This window comes from Schistocerca cancellata, chromosome 1 (genome assembly GCF_023864275.1).
Source record: "Schistocerca cancellata isolate TAMUIC-IGC-003103 chromosome 1, iqSchCanc2.1, whole genome shotgun sequence".
NCBI classification, from domain to species: Eukaryota; Metazoa; Arthropoda; class Insecta; order Orthoptera; family Acrididae; genus Schistocerca; species Schistocerca cancellata.
Genome location: NC_064626.1, coordinates 304,663,950 through 304,683,602, shown reverse-complemented (window position 1 = coordinate 304,683,602; position 19,653 = coordinate 304,663,950). Strand labels below are relative to the sequence as shown.

General features: G+C 44.8%; 1 protein-coding gene across 1 annotated transcript in view; it reads left to right on the top strand.

The window, feature by feature from the left end:
* The first annotated feature begins 355 nt into the window (after positions 1-355).
* Positions 356-19,653, top strand: part of LOC126172477 (transmembrane protein 127-like) — a 36,180-nt gene continuing 16,882 nt past the window's right edge. The window contains exons 1-3 of the mRNA XM_049920886.1: positions 356-558; positions 3,682-3,973; positions 4,057-4,224. Of these exons, the coding sequence (XP_049776843.1) occupies positions 3,697-3,973; positions 4,057-4,224 (445 nt within the window). The 5' untranslated portion in view covers positions 356-558; positions 3,682-3,696. The remainder of the gene's footprint in view (positions 559-3,681; positions 3,974-4,056; positions 4,225-19,653) is intronic.

Here is a 19,653-nt window from a genome sequence, read left to right as displayed (position 1 = left end):
CGAAATGAGCTCGTTGTATAATTTTGTAATCGCTACGAATAAATTAATCAATAGTGGAGCAGAAACCTGTACCAAAAAATAAAATTTGTCGTTCTTCGACCTCTTGCATGTTTCGCGCTAAGGAAAATACACTGTTTAGTGTGCCACATGCTTCGTTGTTGCATGCTCATGACTACTGTTCTACTTTTTTTCGCTTATGTAACACTGGATAACTTCGGAAGGTTGACAGTAATCACATATTTTCTGGGATATTTAAAAAACAATTGGGAGACCGACCAAAAATTCAGAGGGCCTGGCAACTAAAGTGTAGCACAGTCAAATACACACTACCCTTACCCAAAGTATTTGTTGTCTGAATGTTGGTACCGTAGATGTGGTTATACTTCAGGCTCAGAAACACGGAAGAAAAGCAGCTGAGTGAATGACATATAAAATTGTTTCTCAATACATTATCATTTTGCCATGTTAAAAGATTTCGAACTTGACTATGCTAGTAATAAGAAACCATGAATGACATTTTCGGTAGGGAATAAGTGATTTACGTGACATTAGCCGCAGGTAACTACGCTGTCAGATATACGTCAAAAGCTATACAACCTTCATAAAATATAGACACTTCTTAATGAACTGTAAACAACTCTTAACATAAGGACGTAATTCAATAGAAATTTTAATGATAGTATGTTCGTGTTGTAGGGATCAGGTATACGCTTGCAGTTAAGTGGTTGGGAAGAGACTGTATGTAGTGGCGTTCAAGGATTCAGATGACCATGATATTAAATTTGCTTAGTATATAAACGTCAGTGCCCATAGCGAGTACGATAATTCACTAGAGGTTTTGACGAGGGAGATCGTCAGTACCATTCAGTTAAGACATTCTATTCACGGATTTGTGTGCCAGTAGAAACCTTGTTTATTTACAGCCATGACTTGGTATTTTGATGATGTAGTTACTTAGCTAATATAGTAATAAGGGAGGTAACAGACATATCTCTAGAGGAACTGTGGGTACCATCTTATGGTACTGAAAACTTAGTATAGTTACTGTTTTTGTAACACTGTTATTGTACCATGCAGCTGTGTCAGTTGAAACTGTGGGTGTGTACATTGTAACATAGTTGCACCATATCCATCAATAATGTCTTGGGTGCAAGATTTGTTTATCGATTGTGAAGTCAACAATATTTTAATTTTTTTGAGTGTCAGTCGTACTTTGTCTGCCTGTTATTAACTGTTGAGCATCGTAAAATCTGTAAGGAAATAAAATAGTGCTATCGATACATAGGCAGGTTGAAACTTTAATTCTGGGATGCCAAATAGAAATGCAAATTCAGTGAAAGCCTAGGATTCCCAGTATATGGAAAATGGCTTGAATATCTGGGAAGTCTGTGATGTATTTAGATCTAAGTGATAGGTATGTATGGAAAAAAATGCGATCTTGGATACAAAATGACTAAATAATGCCATTTTAAAAAAGTACTTATTTATTATAGACATAATTAGATGTTGTGTGTGCTAAGAGTGCTTATTCCAAACACAAATGTTGCCTGTGGTTGTTAAAACTATTTCTCTATCCTATCCAATATTACACTTTGGTTGTTTAGACACTTTAAAGTGAGTACAGTAAAATGTTTCAGGATATTACAGTTTTATATTTTTTGTCTTTAACCTGTGTAGATGTAGCTGAGAAGAAAAATATTGATGATTTTTCAAATTATAGAATCTTGCAATTCTAAGCCACGTATAGGAGAAAACGAATTTGGATTAAGGAAAGGAGAAGGAACCAGGGAACTTGTAATTGCTTTATGAATGGTCTTAGAAAGAATAATTGAAATCTACAGGGAAAATGTGCTGCATTTATTGATCTAGAAAAAGGCTTTTGAGATAGTGGACAAGAAGATACTCTTTGAAAAACTAAATAAAATTGAAATTAATTGGAGAGACAAAAGATTGAGTCAGTCTAGAAACTATAGTACAGAAATTGATACCAGTGGCATTAACAAGGGGCTAGGGTAAGAATCTCGGGTGGCTGAAAATGCTATGCTTTCTCCATATTTATTTATAGAAAGTGCAATACAACCAATAAAAAAGGGTGAGAAACAAGAAGGAAATTCATCAAGACATTTATTTGGAGCATTTTAAACTATTTTTGTGCAAGATGGACTCTGGGGAATCAAGAAATGGGAAAAAAGTAGCAAGGGAGATGTGAATGTGGAGAAAAGCTACAAAAACACCACGAGCTGAAAGAAATTCTAATGATCAGGTGCTGAAAAAAATTAAAGGAAAAGACATTAATTAACATGAGACAGGACGGCGACGACGTAGTAGTATATATATATATCATGATTGTATGCATCTTTTGCATAAATTAATAGCTAGTGTGTGGTAGTGCTCCATCTGAAATATTGATTGTTGGAACAGACTAATTTGTAGCATGTAGGTTAGGTTGGAAGGCAACAATTTGGTTGAGAGTTGACATAGCCAATGAATGTGTATGCAAAATCAAGGTTGTGACAACATATTGATGTGTAACATACAGATATGTTTGCATTGTATTTAATGCCTTTTTTGTTATGAAAGGTAAAAGTAGATTCAGAAAAGCTATATTAGATAATAGCCAAATCTCTGACAAGTATTTCGGTGCATATGAGGTACATATATCGTACATAAATCATTAAAAAATGTAGAGAATGGGGCACAAGGTAGCTTTTACCTAAGTAACATTGAACCAGAACACATTTTCAACTTTCTGATGGCAACCAAAACACTTTGCTGTACTGCAGTTGGAAATCAATAAAAGGCCAAAATACCATGGTGAATTTTGTGAGTAAATAGTTTTAGCAGTCAAAGGTGGTAGTGATGGCTTTTTAATAGCTTTTTATGACCATCGACCCTACTTATGGGAGATTAACCAGGAAATTGTAGTGAGGTATATGACTGGTGGTATAATGTTGACTTTTGGTAGGTGTCTGGACATTCACTCTAAGACAAAAAGAAGAAAAAGTAGGGGGGAGGGGATGCACCGTGAAGGAATTATCCGAATGGGGTGGAAATCGGTAGATGTGATGTAATATACAGACAAAAACTCCATCAGCGCCCAGCCGAATAAGTGCATGCATAAGGGCAAAGGTTACATGCAGATTACTGATTTACTCAGTTTGTGGTGCTCTTTATATCAAATGAATCGTCCAATTTTTCTGAAATTGTAATTGTTAATTTGTCTGTACATATTCATCATATCAACCGATTTCATTCCATTCAGATAATTCCTTGATGGTGCATCAGTTTGTTTCTTTTTCTTTTTCTTAAAATGTATTTGAAATGGGAATGAGCACATTGTATTTTTTTTCTTTTTTCAAAGTAATCTATGGCTGTGAACAAGAAGACATAATTCTGTTGCTCATCTTCTACTTTTTTTTTAATAAAAATATCAAGAATTCTATACCACTTTATAGTAGTGAGAAGTAAGTAATAAGTTACTGAGGACCATAATAAGTCATAGTTAAATTATTTCCTTAAACAGATGCTTGTTTTTTAAGCTATATTCCCTTCATTTTCAGTTGGCATGTTTATCTTTTATTAATACTGAAATTCCATGTGACTTATTTCCATTTACAATTTCTCAGGTAACATAATTGCACACTATCAAATTACAGAAGGTTTTTTTTTTATTTGTTTCAGATTTAAGTTTTGGCAATGCACAATCAAAATTGTTTTCCACGTCAGAGATGGTCATTGCCAAAGGACCAAGAAAGGAATTTTGTAGCAGCCTTTTTTCACATGGCTACAATTGCTTTGACTTGCACTTCTCTTGCTCAGCTCGGATGGTTTAGAATTCGAGGGAGTATCTGTTCTCCTCATTTAGCTGTGTATCAGTTTTTCAGTGCTGATTATCCAAGTGAACCAGAGCGAGACTACACATTCAGTGAATTTTCACCACCTGTAACTATTCAGTATTACCCTCAGAAAGAGAGTATGTTTCCAGTAGTATTTGATTCCTAGTGTCATTTAATTTCATTTTAAACAAAAGGTAATTATTTTTCTTTTTCTTTCTAGCACCACGGTGTATGAATCAAGAAATAGCTAATTTGATGAGGACCGTTATTTTATTGTGTTTCATGGCTATGTCATCCTCTCTTCTGGGTTTCTTCCTGGATATAATTGGGCCAACAAGCAAAATACTGCGCACAATCAGAAGAAATGCAATCCCAAGCATTTTCACGGGTAATTATCCAACAAAAGAATTGTATAGCATAATCACCCTGTCTTTGTAAGGCAAGTTCTACAAGTAAATGAGGCAGAGAGAATAAGGATTCAGAGTCATAGAGGAAAATGAAAAGTGATTTTTTTTTTAATTGTCAATAACTCTTTACTTTGCAAAATCTGCAGACACACTTCTGCACCTTGTATACTTTTTGAAGATTTTAATGAATGAGATTTCAAATCACTGTGGTCACTCTTTCTTTCAGCAGATTATTGCCTCAAATGACCCTGTTTTATGCAGTGCCCATAATTCTTATTACACAGTGCAACAAATTTGAACTTTGTCTTGCCGTGAGATGAAAGTGTGTGTTCTTTACTAAGTCACATAGGCTGATAGCAAAAATGAAACCAGAAATGTTCCATCACATACCAGTTTTTCTGTAAAAGGTATGCCACTTTGAGAAACTTGGAAATTACTCAATAACAATACAGACGGAATCTGTAGTTAATTAAAATACATGTCATGTAACAAGAGTAATTGTTTGTATTACAAAACATAAAATAAAATGAAAATAGAACGAGAAAGCTGAATAAAGCTTGAAATATACTGACAAGTTAGAAACTTCTCCTAGAAACTTTCTGTTTGTGGGTGGGTAGTGAAACTTTTTGTAAGTGTATCTAGCAGTACTCTGCCAAAAAGTTTGGTGAACACCTTCCCGTATATAGTTTTTTCATGGCAGCGATGCATTGGTGAAATGACTCACCACATTTATCATTCACATCTCCAAGCTTAGGTTGGAAGAAATCCAAATAAAAATGAAGGAAATGTAATTTCAGAGACATGTCATAGCTTATGGGTATGTAACAGTCCAATATGTGTTCTGTCAGTTTCCTGTAATTCTCAGACATTAGGTTTTTTGACTTCTTAGTATCTGTCAGCAACTGTTCGAAGGTAATATCTTTTGAGTCATAGATCTGACACCCAATGAAAATTCCTTCTGTAATTTTTGCAATACTAATCACAGGAAATTCAGGTAATAAAATTGAAAATCCTGGCCACCTTTGTCCATTGCTTTCACAAAATTTTTCGTAAAGCCTAACTTAAGATGGAGTAGTAGTGGCAGCACATTGTATTTGTCAACAAGGGGTTCATGTGACACTTTTTTTTCCCACCGGGATTGAATGTGCCTCTAAAAGGCTACTCTTTGACTACATAATGGTCTTTCCTGGCCCTACTGCCCCAGTGATACAAGGAAGAGCTGTATTTTGTGTAAGCAGTCTGGATTCCCAGAAGTCCCAGAACAGAGTAGTCTAGTGGTCTCATAGGTTTGGCCTTTATGTAATGGCCCCCTGTAGGGTTTGACCTCCATTTTTCAAAATTTTTCTGAGGAGCGAGTGAATTGGGGAACGGCGCCTTACGTGGTGTATAGTGTCCTTCATGCGCAGAGACCTCCTGCATCCTTTGTCAATGTTGATCTGCACTTCCACTCATTCTCCAGCTGTTGGGCGACGTCACCCTCCTGGTAGTGTTTTCCTCCATCCTCTATGCAGTATCGCTTTTTGTGCTGTCAACTACAATGGACTTCTTAGCTCATTTGTGCCTGATATCCAGCATGATAGCCAGTCCATTGTGGTGGGTCTGCCAAGTACCCTCTTGGTTGTAGCCACCTGAGCACACAGGGATCGCTCTACTGATGCCTGCGCCGTTAACACCCCACGTATGCCGAGGAGTACATGCCAGTCGTCCCGGAGCATCTGGACTCCTGGCAATGGCCATCCCGCCAGGTGGCCTTTGCTGCGGCTGGGTGACACCCATGGGGAGGGCCCCTTTTCGGAGTGGGTGGCATCAGGGCGGATGACACGCCATGAAGTGTAGTACATCATCTCTTGCTGGTGGTCAAACACCAGCAGTCTAAACGGTCACCGTCTAACTTCAGTGCTATGAAATATGACCCCAAATCATCCCCCCCCCCCCCCCCCCCCCCCCCCCCCCGGCAACACCATGGGTGGAACACCAGGATAAGGTTGGCAGCAAAGCTTATTCACCCCGGTACCTCGTATCTATGAGAGTTAATGGGGGATCTTTGTTGTCAATAAAACCTCAGTTTTTTTGTGGAGCATTTAGAGGAAAAGTTTGGGGAGGTGGAGGGCTTGTCCAAAATGCGGTCAGGGTCAGTCTTGATCAAAACAGCATCCTCTGCCCAGTCACGGGCACTACTCGCTTATGACAAGCTGGGGGATGTTCCTGTTTCCGTCACGCCTCATAAGAACTTAAATATGGTCCAGGGTATCATATTTCACAGGGACCTTCTTTTGCAATCTTATGATGAGCTGCGCACCAATTTAGAGCAGTGAGGTGTCCATTTCGTCCTGCACATCCATAATCAGGTTGCCATTGGTGCCGTCATCTTGGCCTTCGAGGGTGACACATCTGAGAAGGTCAAGGTGATGGTCTACTGCTGTGATGTAAAGTTATGTCCTTCCCCAATGCGGTTCTTTAAGTGCTGGAAGTTCAGTCATATGTCTTCCTGCTGTACTTCCAGCATGACCTGTCCGAATTGTGGACGTCCTTCACATCCCAATACTCCCTGTGCCCCGCCTCCCATCTGTGTCAACTGCGGAGAGAACCATTCACTTTGTTGGTCAGACTGCAGGATTCGCCAGAAAGAAAGAAAAGTAATGGAATAAAAGACCCTGGACCGACTGACCTGCACTGAGGCTAAGAGAAAATATGAGAGGCTACATCCTGCACATATGATGTCAAACTACGCCGCTGCTATGACATCGGTCTACTGTCTTACGTTCCACCATGTACAGTTGGCTCTCAGAGCCGTCAGACTCCACCTGCCCCCTTGATGGTGAGGGGCACTTCCCTCCCTGTTGCTCCTGCACAACCTACTTCAGGAGCAACACCCCCTCTCCCTCCCCCCAACCATGGGGGATGTCAGTCCCCACTTCCCAGCCACAGAAGCGTAAGTCTTCTTCGGCTCCTCTCACCAGGAAGGGATCCCTTGGGTCACCCCCTTACCAGGTTCCTACCAGTGGCAAAGCTGACACCCGTCAGTGGCTGAAGCAATCACAGGTAACTGGTTGTAGGGCTTCATGTTCCTCCTCATTCCCTGAGACTGAATAAGTGAAGCCTTCCCAGCCGGACAAACCTATGGAGCAGTGAGAGAAACCTAAAAAGAAAACGACCCCCAAGAACCAATGCACTGTGGTGGCACCCACACCATCACTACCTACAAGCTCTGCCCCCCTGCGGGTCCGGGGATTAGAATAGGCCTGAGGTATTCCTGCCTGTCGTAAGAGGCGACTAAAAGGAGTCCATCCCCCTCACGGGGGTAGTTAGCGCCTGCGTCCGGAGACGGACGGTTCCACGTCCTATAATTGTGGTCTTTTTGGTTTTTCACTTCTCGTTTCTTCCTTCCTTTTGTTGGTTCCTTTCTTTGCTCTTCTCCACCTCAGTGTCTTCCTTACTCTTTCCCTTGACTTCTCCTTGCCTTCTCATTGCCTTTCTCTCCTTGCCTTCTCATTGCCTTTCTCTCCTTGCCTTCTCATTGCCTTTCTCTCCTTGCCTTCTCATTGCCTTTCTCTCCTTGCCTTCTCATTGCCTTTCTCTCCTTGCCTTCTCATTGCCTTTCTCTCCTTGCCTTCTCATTGCCTTTTTCTCCTTGCCTTCTTCTCCTTGCCTTCTTCTCCTTGCCTTCTCTGGTCTCCGCCTTGGCGTTTGAGACAGTCTGTCCTCTTTCTCCCTCTCTCTCTTCTTTTTCCTCCTCTTCCTTCCTCCCTGTGCGTGTCTGAAGGCCGACCCACGCGTTCGCACGCGTAGCCGGTGACGGGGTAACGCGTAAGTCCCCGCCCTGGGTAGACATGTAAGGCACGCGCGTACCCCCTGGTAAAGGCCAGGCCCGGGGAGGGGTGATTGCCTGAGCTGATACCTTCTGACCATGCCGATTGGTCCCTCCGTCTGTTTCTCGGGAGGTGTGACCTGAGGTGTAAACATTCACCTAAGGCGGGAGTGCCCTCTGAGAGGGTCCCCACAAGGAAGGAGCGCGCCATCGGAGACGCTGGCAATCATGGGGGATTCCTCCGCAATGGATTCTACTCCATCTGTCTCGACTTCGACCCAAAAACGGAAACGTGACCAGCCAACAGTGACAAAAGTACTACCGCCTGCCCCACAGTTCCTCGTAGTTTCTCGCACTGAGGACGGAAAGGATTTTTCCTCTGTCAACCCTTTTGTTATTCAGAAGGGCGTTGATGCCATAGCCGGATCTGTCAAATCTTGTACCAGGTTGCGTAACGGCACCTTATTACTCGAAACTGAGAGTGCCTTTCAGGCACAAAAACTGCTTCGGGCCACCCTCCTGTACACGTTCCCTGTCCGGGTGGAGGCCCACCGAACTTTGAATTCGTCTCGTGGTGTAGTGTATACTAGCTCCCTCGACGGATTGACTGACGAGGAGCTTCAATCTTTCCTCGCTGAGCAGGGCGTGACGGCTGTCCATCGGGTCATGAAAAAGGTCAACAACGACCTTGTACCGACCCGGACACTCTTCTTGACCTTCGATAGTGTTAAGCTGCCATCGCGCATCAAGGCGGGCTACGAGGTTATTTCTGTTCGCCCCTATGTCCCGACACCTACGCGCTGCTACCAGTGTCAGCGTTTCAATCACACTCGACAGTCTTGCTCCAATGCGGCTAAATGTGTCACTTGTGGCAGGGATGCCCATGAGGGTGACTGTCCACCTCCGTCTCCTCGTTGTGTGAACTGTCAGGGTGACCATGCCGCATCCTCCCGCGACTGTCCTGTCTATAAGGACGAACGTTGCATCCAAGAAATTCGTGTCAAAGAGAAAGTGTCCACCTCGGCTGCTCGCAAGCTATTGGCTAGTAGGAAGCCCACGCTGCTCCCAGCGGGGAAATATAGTACTGTCCTCGCCTCTCCTCGGACTACCCGGGAGGTCGCAACCCAGACATGCGATCTGACATTCAGCACCACGGTCGTCCGTTCGGCCAGTGCTAAGATCGCGCGGTCGACGTCTCCTCTTCCTCCCATCACACCACAGACACCAGCCACTTCCTCAGCTTCTGCTAAGTCGAAGACCCCGAAGTCAGATGCACGGGCCTTCAAGAAGGAACCATCCCATGCAGACTTCCTCCGTCCCTCGACCTCCCAGCCTTCGACCGGTACTTCCACCAAACGTCCTTCCAAAAAGGCGCATAGGAAGCACAGTTCTCCTTCTCCGCCACGGCGCATCTCTTCTCCTGCGCCACCCAGCGGTTGCCGCCCCAGGCCGTCATCCGTTTCGCCTGGCCGCATCGCCGGTAGCCGTACATCTGGCCGTTCACCGGCGGAGGAAGCTCCCCCTCCCGGCCATCCTCCCGAGATGGCCGATGACCCTATAGACCCAATGGACGATGACTGTCCGCCTACTGATAGCGGCGGCAGTGCTCGCTCGAAGCCAGGCCCTAAGCGGCCTTCGAGGTGACCCCTTCTCTCATCTTCCTTTTCTTACGATGGCACTTATTCACTGGAATATTCGCAGCATTCGCTCCAACCGAGAGGACTTGAAGTTGCTGCTCCGCTTGCATCGTCCGCTCGTCGTAGCCCTCCAGGAAACGAAGCTACGCCCATGCGATCACATTGCCTTGGCACACTACACCTCTGTGCGTTTTGACCTACCCCCTATGGTAGGAATCCCAGCTCATGGAGGGGTTATGTTGCTGGTCCGGGATGATATTTACTACGATCCCATCACGTTGCACACCGGCCTGCAGGCAGTCGCCATCCGCATTACTCTCCCCACTTTTACGTTTTCCTTTTGTACCGTTTACACTCCCTCGTCATCTGCCGTTACCAGGGCAGACATGATGCAACTTATTGCTCAGCTACCTGCACCGTTTTTGTTAACTGGAGACTTCAATGCCCACCATCCCCTTTGGGGTTCTCCAGCCTCCTGCCCGAGGGGCTCCTTGTTAGCAGACCTTTTCAACCAGCTCAATCTTGTCTGCCTTAATACTGGCGCCCCTACTTTTCTTTCGGACACATCTCATACCTATTCCCATTTAGACCTCTCTATATGTACTCCCCAACTTGCACGCCGGTTTGAGTGGTATGCCCTTGCTGATACATATTCGAGCGACCACTTCCCGTGTGTTATCCATCTCCTGCAGCATACTCCCTCTCCGTGCTCCTCTAGTTGGACCATCTCCAAGGCAGACTGGGGGCTCTTTTCTTCCAGGGCGACCTTTCAGGATCAAACCTTCACAAGCTGCGATCGTCAGGTCGCACACCTCACGGAAGTCATTCTCGCTGCTGCTGAATATTCCATCCCTCACCCTACTTCTTCTCCACGTCGCGTACCGGTCCCCTGGTGGACCGCAGCATGTAGAGACGCTTTACGTGCTCGTCGACGTGCTTTACGCACCTTTAAACGCCACCCTACAGTGGCGAATTGTATTAATTATAAACGATTACGTGCTCAGTGTCGTCGTATTATTAACGAAAGCAAGAAAGCCAGCTGGGCTGCTTTCACAAGCACCTTCAACAGTTTTACTCCTTCTTCTGTTGTCTGGGGTAGCCTGCGCCGGCTATCTGGCACTAAGGTCCACTCCCCAGTTTCTGGCTTGAAGGTCGCCAATGAAGTCCTTGTGGCCCCTGAGGCTGTCTCCAATGCCTTCGGCCGCTTTTTCGCCGAGGTTTCGAGCTCCGCTCATTACCACCCTGCCTTCCTCCCCCGCAAACAGGCAGAGGAGGCTAGGCCACCTGACTTTTGCTCCTCGAATTGTGAAAGTTATAATGCCCCATTCACCATGCGGGAACTCGAAACCGCACTTGGCCGATCACGGTCACGACAAGCACTTGCCTTCCAGTTATCGACCTATCTCACTTACCAGCTGTGTCTGTAAAGTGATGGAGCGAATGGTTAACTCTCGATTGGTTTGGCTGCTTGAGTCTCGACGCCTACTTACCAATGTCCAATGTGGATTTCGTAGGCGCCGCTCTGCTGTTGACCATCTGGTTACCTTGTCGACCTTCATTATGAATAACTTCTTGCGGAAGCGCCCGACCGGGGCTGTGTTTTTTGATTTGGAGAAGGCTTACGACACCTGTTGGAGGGCGGGCATTCTCCGCACCATGCATACATGGGGCCTTCGCGGTCGCCTCCCTCTTTTTATTCGTTCCTTTTTAATGGATCGACAGTTCAGGGTACGTGTGGGTTCTGTCCTGTCAGACACCTTTCGCCAGGAGAATGGGGTGCCACAGGGCTCAGTTTTGAGCGTCGCTCTGTTCGCCATCGCGATCAATCCAATAATGGATTGCCTCCCAGCTGATGTATCAGGCTCTCTTTTTGTGGACGATTTTACCATCTATTGCAGCGCGCAGCGTACACGTGTCCTGGAGCGCTGTCTTCAGCGTTCTCTTGACCGTCTTTACTCCTGGAGTGTCGCCAATGGCTTCCGTTTTTCTGCCGAGAAGACGGTCTGTATTAACTTCTGGCGCTACAAAGAGTTTCTCCCACCGTCCTTACGACTTGGTCCCGTTGCTCTCCCAATCGTGGAGACAACCAAATTTTTAGGCCTTACCTTTGACAGGAAACTTAGCTGGTCTCCACATGTGTCATATTTGGCCGCCCGTTGTACCCGTTCTTTAAATGTCCTCCGTGTTCTCAGTGGTATGTCGTGGGGAGCGGATCGAACCGTCCTACTTCGTCTATATCGGTCGATCGTCCGCTCCAAGCTGGATTATGGGAGCTTCGTATACTCCTCTGCACGGCCATCCATCTTACGCCGCCTCAACTCCATACAACATCGGGGTTTACGACTTGCGATCGGAGCATTTTATACCAGTCCCGTAGAGGGTCTTCATGCTGACGCTGGCGAATTGCCACTCACCTACCGGCGCGATATACTGCTTTGTCGGTATGCCTGTCGGCTACTGTCAATGCCCGACCATCCGTCTTATCGTTCCTTTTTTGACGACTCTCTTGACCGTCAATATAGGTTGTATGTCTCTGCCCTGCTACCCCCTGGAGTTCGCTTTCGTCGCCTCCTTCAACACCTTAATTTTTCACTCCCTGCAACCTTTCGAGTGGGCGAGAGCCACACGCCACCTTGGCTCCAGGCTCAGGTCCGCGTTCACCTTGACCTCAGCTCGCTCCCAAAAGAGGTCACCCCCAGTTCGGTCTACCACTCCCGTTTTTTGGAACTTCGTTCGAAGTTCATCACCATGACTTTTATTTATACAGATGGCTCTAAGACCAATGACGGGGTCGGGTGTTCCTTTATAGTCGGGGCACAAAGTTTCCAATACCGGCTCCATGACCATTGTTCGGTCTTCACAGCTGAGCTCTTTGCCCTCTACCAGGCTGTTCTTTACATCTGCCGCCACCGACATTCTGCATATGTCATCTGCTCCGATTCCCTGAGCGCTAACCAGAGCCTCAGTGATCCGTACCCGGTTCACCCTTTCGTGCACCGGATCCAACGCTCTCTTCAGCAGCTGGTGGACGTCGGTTCTCCGGTTAGCTTTATGTGGGTTCCTGGCCATGTCGGTATCCCTGGGAACGAAGCTGCAGATGCCGCGGCCAAGGCTGCGGTCCTCCAGCCTCGGACAGCTTCTTGTTGTGTCCCTTCGTCCGATTTTAGCAGGGTCATTTGTCGGCGCGTTGTGTCGCTGTGGCATGCCGATTGGGCTGCACTTACCGACAACAAGCTTCGGGCCTTAAAACCTCTTCCCGTGGCTTGGACGTCCTCCTCACGCCCTTCTCGGCGGGAGGAGGTCGTTTTAGCAAGGTTAAGGATTGGACACTGCCGGTTCAGCCATCGCCATCTGCTGACGGCTGCGCCGGCGCCGTTCTGCCCATGTGGGCACTTGCTGACGGTTAGACACATTTTAATGTCCTGTCCCGATCTTAACCAACTGCGCCTCGATCTTAACCTGCCTAATACTTTCGATGACATTTTAGCGGATGACCCACGAGCAGCTGCTCGTGTTCTTTGTTTTATCAATTTGACACACCTCGCTAAGGACATTTGATGAAGTTTTTTAATCCTATGCCTGTCAGTCTGTCTTTTATTGTGTTTTTCCTTTTAGTTGTTGTTGTCAACTTGTGGCTCGCGGTGCATTTTTAGAGTAGTCAGGGCGCTAATGACCATTGAAGTTGTGCGCCCTAAAACCACAAAAAAAAAAAAAAAAACCTACAAGCTCTGTGTCTGACAATGAGGTGGAGATTCTGGCGTCCGCTGAGGACCTAGATCTCTCTTCTTCAGGGTGCCCCCAGCGAAAGACAGTCCCTTGGTGGTTGCCAGAAGTCGCTGAGGCAAGTAAAGAGTGTCAACAAGCTCTACAGCCTTTCCCTAGAGTACCTAATAGCCTTCAAGCAGCTCCGTGCCCATGTTCGCCAGCTTTTAAAACAACTGATATAGGAGTGTTGGGAGAGGTATGTGTTGACCATTGGGTGCCATACGTCACCTTTCCAAGTCTGGACAAAGATCAGATGTTTTTGTGGGTACCAGACTCTGACAGGTGTCACTGGCATTAACATTCAATGGTGTGTTATCTGCCGATGCAAATGCGATTGCTGAGCACTATGCTTGAGCCTCTGTGTCGGAGAACAACCCCCCAGCCTTTTGCACCCTCAAACGGTGGATGGGAAAGAAAATTTCGTTCACTACATGCCACAGTGAACCCTATAATGCCCCATTTACAGAGTGGGAGCGCCTGAGTGCCCTTGCTCATTGCCCCGGCACAGATCCTTGACCAGATCGGATCCACGGTCAGATGATTAAATATCTCTCGTATGACTACAAGTGACATCTCCTCGTCATCTTCAACTGGATCTGGTGTGATGGTGTCTTTCCATTTCAGTGGTGGGAGAGCACCATCTTTCCAGTGCTCAAACCCAGTCAAAACCCGCTTGATGTGGACAGCTACCAGCCCATCAGCCTCACCAACTTTCTTTGCAAGCTGCTGGAACGTATGGTGTGTCGGCGGTTTGGTTTGGTCCTGGAGTCACGTGTCCTACTGGCTCCATGTCAGGGCGGCTTCTGCCGTGGTCGCTCTACCACTGATAATCTTGTGTCCCTCAAGTCTGCCATCCAAACAGCCTTTTCAAGATGCCATCTGGTTGCCGTTTTTATACTTACGTAAAGTATACGACATGAACTGGCGTCTTCATATCTTTGCCACATTGTATGAGTAGGGTCTCCGTGGTCCGCTCCCAATTATCCAAAACTTCCTGTCCCTCCGTACTTTCCATGTCCAAGTCAGTGCCTCCTATAATTAGTTCCCACTGTATTCATGAGAATGACGTTCCACAGGGCTCTGTATTGAGTGTCTTTCTATTTTTAGTGGCTATTAACGGTGTGGCAGCAGCTGTAGGACCGTCGGTCTCACCTTCTCTGTATGTGGATAACTGCATTTCGTACTGCTCCTCCAGTCCGTTGTTGCTGAGCAGCGCCTACAGGGATCCATTCACAAGGCGCAGTCATGGGCTCAAGCCCATGGCTTCCAGTTTTCAACCGTGAAGTCGTGTGTCATGCATTTCTGTCTGCATCGCACCATTAATCCAGAACCAGAACTTTATCTTAATGACAATCCACTCACTGTAGAGGAGACATATTGATTCTTTAGACTGGTTTTCAATGCCCGATTGACTTGGCTACCTCACTTTCATCAGCTTAAGTGGCAGTGCTGGCAGCACCTAAATGCCCTCTGTTGCCTGAGCAACACCAAATGGGGTGCAGATCACCCTACACTATTGCATCTCTACAGTGGCCTTGTTCAATCCTGCCTTGAGTATAGAAGTCTGGTTTACAGTTTGGCGGCACCCTCAGCAATGTGTTCACTCGAACCAGTGCACCATTGTGGTGTTCGCTTAGTGACGGGAGCTTTTAGAACGAGTCCGGTGACCAGTGTCCCGGTGGAGGCCGGAATCCCTCCATTGGAGGTTAGGCATGCACAACTGCTCACCAGTTATGTTGCACATATTTGTAGTTCTCCTGTGCATCCGAATTACCGTCTCCTTTTCCAACCCTGGTGGTTCATCATCTCCCACATCGGCAGCTCAGGTCAGGGCTTACGATTGCGGTTCGCACCTGGTCCCTTCTGTCTGAACTGGAGTTCTTCCCGCCACCACCTCTCCTTGAGGTCCATTAACGTATACCTCCATGGTGTACTCCTAGGCTGCAGATTCTTCTGGACCTTTCACATGGCCCTAAAGACTCGGTTAACCCTGCGGATCTCCACTATCACTGCCTCTAAATTCTCGACATGTACCGGGGCCATGAAATGGTTTACACCAATGGCTCAGTGGCTGATGGTCATGTAGGCTTTGCGTATGTTCATGGAGGACATATTGAACAGCACTCCTTGCCAGATGGCTGCAGTGTTTTCACTGCAGAACTGATGGCCATATCTTGTGCTCTTGATCCCATCAGTTCATGCCCTGGCAAGTCATTTCTCCTGTGTACTGACTCCTTGAGCAGCGTACAAGCTATCAAGCAGTACTACCCTCACCATTCTTTGGTAGCGTCCATTCAGAGTCCATCTATGCCCTGGAATGGTCCCTTCGTTTAGTGGTGTTTGTGCGGACCCTAGGACACGTTGGAATCCCAGGCAACTAACCTGCCGACAGGCTGGCCAAACAGGCTACATGGAAGCTGCTTCTGGAGATGGGCATCTCTGAAACTGACCTACGTTTTGTCTTACGCCAAAGGGTTTTTCGGCTTTGGGAGTCGCACAACAAACTGCGTGTCATTAAGGAGACTATGAATGTGTGGAAGTCTTCCATGCGGTCCTTACTTAGGGAATCAGTTGTCATCTGTCGGCTCTGCATTGGCCCTATCTGGTTAACGCATGGTTACCTCCTCCGTCGCAAAGACCCACCTCGGTGTCGCTGTATGCCTCAACAGCAGCTTTAGTTTTTAAGTTTTATTCATGAGGGTGGGTTTTATCATTTGATCTAAGTTTTAGTGCATGTCCTTTGTCCCTGTGTGTCCTGCACCCTAGTGCTTTCAGGGTGGAGGTTTTAATGTGTTGCAGAGTGGCTGGTTTCTCCTTTATATTCTCATGGTCAGCCAGCCGTGGTAATCTGCTCTCTTGTTTTTGTCTCTTGTACATGTTTCTTGTGTCTCTCTGTGGTTTTATTGTCCAATTTTGTCCATTTGAGTGTTTGTTGCTCTTCTGTCATTCTTGTGGTTTTCTCCTTTCTTCCAGTTGTGTTTTGTATGTCTCAATTATTTTACTCCCACCCTTGTGGAATTATTTTAATCGGAAAAAGGGACTGATGACCTAGCAGTTTGTTTTCTCTTCCTCCTCCCCCCCCCCTCCCCCTCTTTTAAACCAACCAACTAAACAATATGAGCAGCAGCTCTGTGGTGCCCAGCACTTACTCTCACGTCACGTCCCTTTCATTCAAAATACAATTCAAATGCCTTTTTGATGACTGGTGAAATGGTATGTCTGCGAGTCTTAGTCATAAACTCGTCATGCATGTAACAGAAAAAATTTGCTGAATTAACACACTTCTTGGACATCGCAGAGTATAAGGAATCCGCGAACATGCGCAAACAATCTTACTCATGTTAGGAGATGTACAATCATCAAGAATTGATACTATGTGACCTTATAGTGAGGTAGTCGATTAACTGATGCAGTTGCAACTTCCCTTTACCTACCTCAAGTTGCCATCTCCACCTCCCCTCTCCACTCCCATTGCCAGGCTATAATATTCCTAAAATAATGGAATGTGTTAAACACTGCGACAACATAAATAATGTGGCTGAGTGCAAGTGAAATTGTTTTTCCAGAACTAAGTTTAATTGATAGTGAACAATGGTTTTCAACATTGTCATCCAAGCACTGAACTACATTACAGACACATATTTTTGTTCTGTGACAATCTTCATTGCTGCACTGTGTTACCAGCCAGTGTTGTAGTGTAAATTAATTCTATGGAGTTAAGTTTGAAAGAGAAGACAATAAAAGCTTTCGAAATGTGGTGCTTCAGAAGAATGCTAAAGATTAAATGGGTAGATCACATAACTAATGAGGAATTGGAGAGAAGAGAAATTTGTGGCACAACTTGACTAGAAGAAGGGATCAGTTGGTAGGGCATATTCTGAGGCATCAAGGGATCACCAATGTAGTATTGGAGGGCAGCGTGGAGGGTAAAAATCGTAGAGGTAGACAAAAAGATGTATACACTAAACAGATTCAGAAGGATGTAGGTTGCAGTAAGTACTCGGAGATGAAGAACCTTGCACAGGATAGAGTAGCATGGAGAGCTGCATCAAACCAGTCTCTGGACTGAAGACCACAACAACAACAACAACAACAACAAGTTTGAAATTACCTCTGTGGCAGTTAAATGTCACTTTTGTATCCCTTTTGTTGTTTGTTATTGAATTCAGTGTAATCAGAAAATTTCAAACTTTAATAGCAATTACGGCACTTTTTACCAATAAGGGGTACTATTTTTTAAAATTTTTTTTGTAAGATATTTTGTCTGTTTTTGCTCAAGGTGTTGGTTCCTCTTATCAGTTTACTAAACAGTAGAGATTCACAATTGCATACAGTGATTATTCAGAATATCCCAGTTGTAAGGATAGGTAATTTTTTCTTCAAACATTGAGTCCCACAGATGTGTTAATTTCAGTATAAAGTCATTTGGATTATAAATCAATGTGTTGATCACATAATATTTAATAAAAATTGATTACCCATTTTGGATTTTACAACCGCCATCAGATCTACAAAATCAGCAACATCACATAGGTGTGTAGTCAATTCATGATGTACTGATTATGTGCCTGTGTGATGCTGCTATGTTTTTAGATCTGAGGGCTGCAAAACTGAAACTGGTAATCAGTTCTAATAAAGTATTATATGATAAAGACATTTACTTTCATAATCTAGTCAGATATGAACGTCCCTTCTCTTCTTCAGAGGTAGAAATGGCCTCATTTCACAGCTATGTCATTTATTTCTGCTTATCTTGAATCAGCCGTGATCTGTTGGTTACTTTTTTCCAACTAACACACTATTTCAAACTTTTACATTGGTGAGGTAACAGTGAAGTGCCCCAACAAGACACTACTTAGCTTTTGCCCTTACTACTACCATGTGCCTTCTTCACTGGCTTGGCAGCTGCCAGTAGCAGTGATCTCTGCTAATTCTATGACACAAAGCTCTACAGCTTGCGACTGATGCCTGAAGGAAGAACTTTGAACGTAAAAGACATTTCCACTGCAACATAAATAGTTAAATTAAATAAATTATCCATGTTAATGTTAAAGCAATCTGAATCTTATCTAGAAATGCGTATAATGTAGAGGAACTATATTAAAATCAGCATGTTGATACTTGATATGTATGCTAAAAGTTTTGCTATTTGTGAACAAATTGGTGCCATTAGTAAAGGGGACTAGATTCGTCATTTTCACCCACTCTGGCATCCACCCAAAGATGTGAACTTCAGTATGTGCATCATAGATATACTGTGTATGGGCTTGGTGTCCCAGAGGTCATGCTGTCAGATATGAGATTCAAGACCTATGGCCATCTGTGGAAAACTTACTGTGGTTGTTGGCTCTCGTATTGGCATTACCTATGAACTCTTAAAAAGGAAATTGTATGGCCTCTGTGGATGATTGTCGAACCAAGAGACTAAGTTCTGAGAATAATTACAGTGTAAACTGTAGACTGTCTTGTTTCAGTATTCTCTGAGGCCAGCATTCCAGAGGGAAGATTTTTGTTATGAATCACTTGTTGCTTTTACAGTGTGGTCCCCATTTGTACAAAAAGCTACAGTTTGAGAGTGCTACTGTTACAGTAAGCCACATGGTGTTCATGAAGGGGCCCACAAAAAGTCTTGACAGTGAATATTTCCGAGGTTTGTGTAAGTTGACCAGTTTTCAAAAGACTTTGCTGGTGCATTGTATGAGCTGGTCATCCTAACCAAGTCCTCTTCTCATTAAATACATGTGTATATCTGTGTGTACATATGACTTAAATTTTTCTTGTATGAAGCTGACGTATCCTACATTATTCTACAAATGATCCTTGGAAAAATGCATTTCTACTACTTTGATGACCTTGTTCTCATTTTTTGAACTGGTTTCGGGCAACTGCTCTTGGTGCTGACCACAGTTTTCATTCATGATATTCTAGTGTGCAGCTGCTTTTATGAATGTTCTGAAATGGTCATACAGTGAATGTGTCTTTCACTTGTTTATATTATGCCATTAATATGTGACAATCTGTAGCTCACTGAGAAATAATTTCTAAGTTCTGGGGTATAAGAAGAAAGTACATAATTCTGCCATCTATTTTTTACTTGTGTTATGATTTACCTTAATGTACCATCAAACGGGGTTACTTGATATACATTTTTTATGTCTTCTTGATTTAATGAAGTATGATTAGTTATGTAATTGATAGAA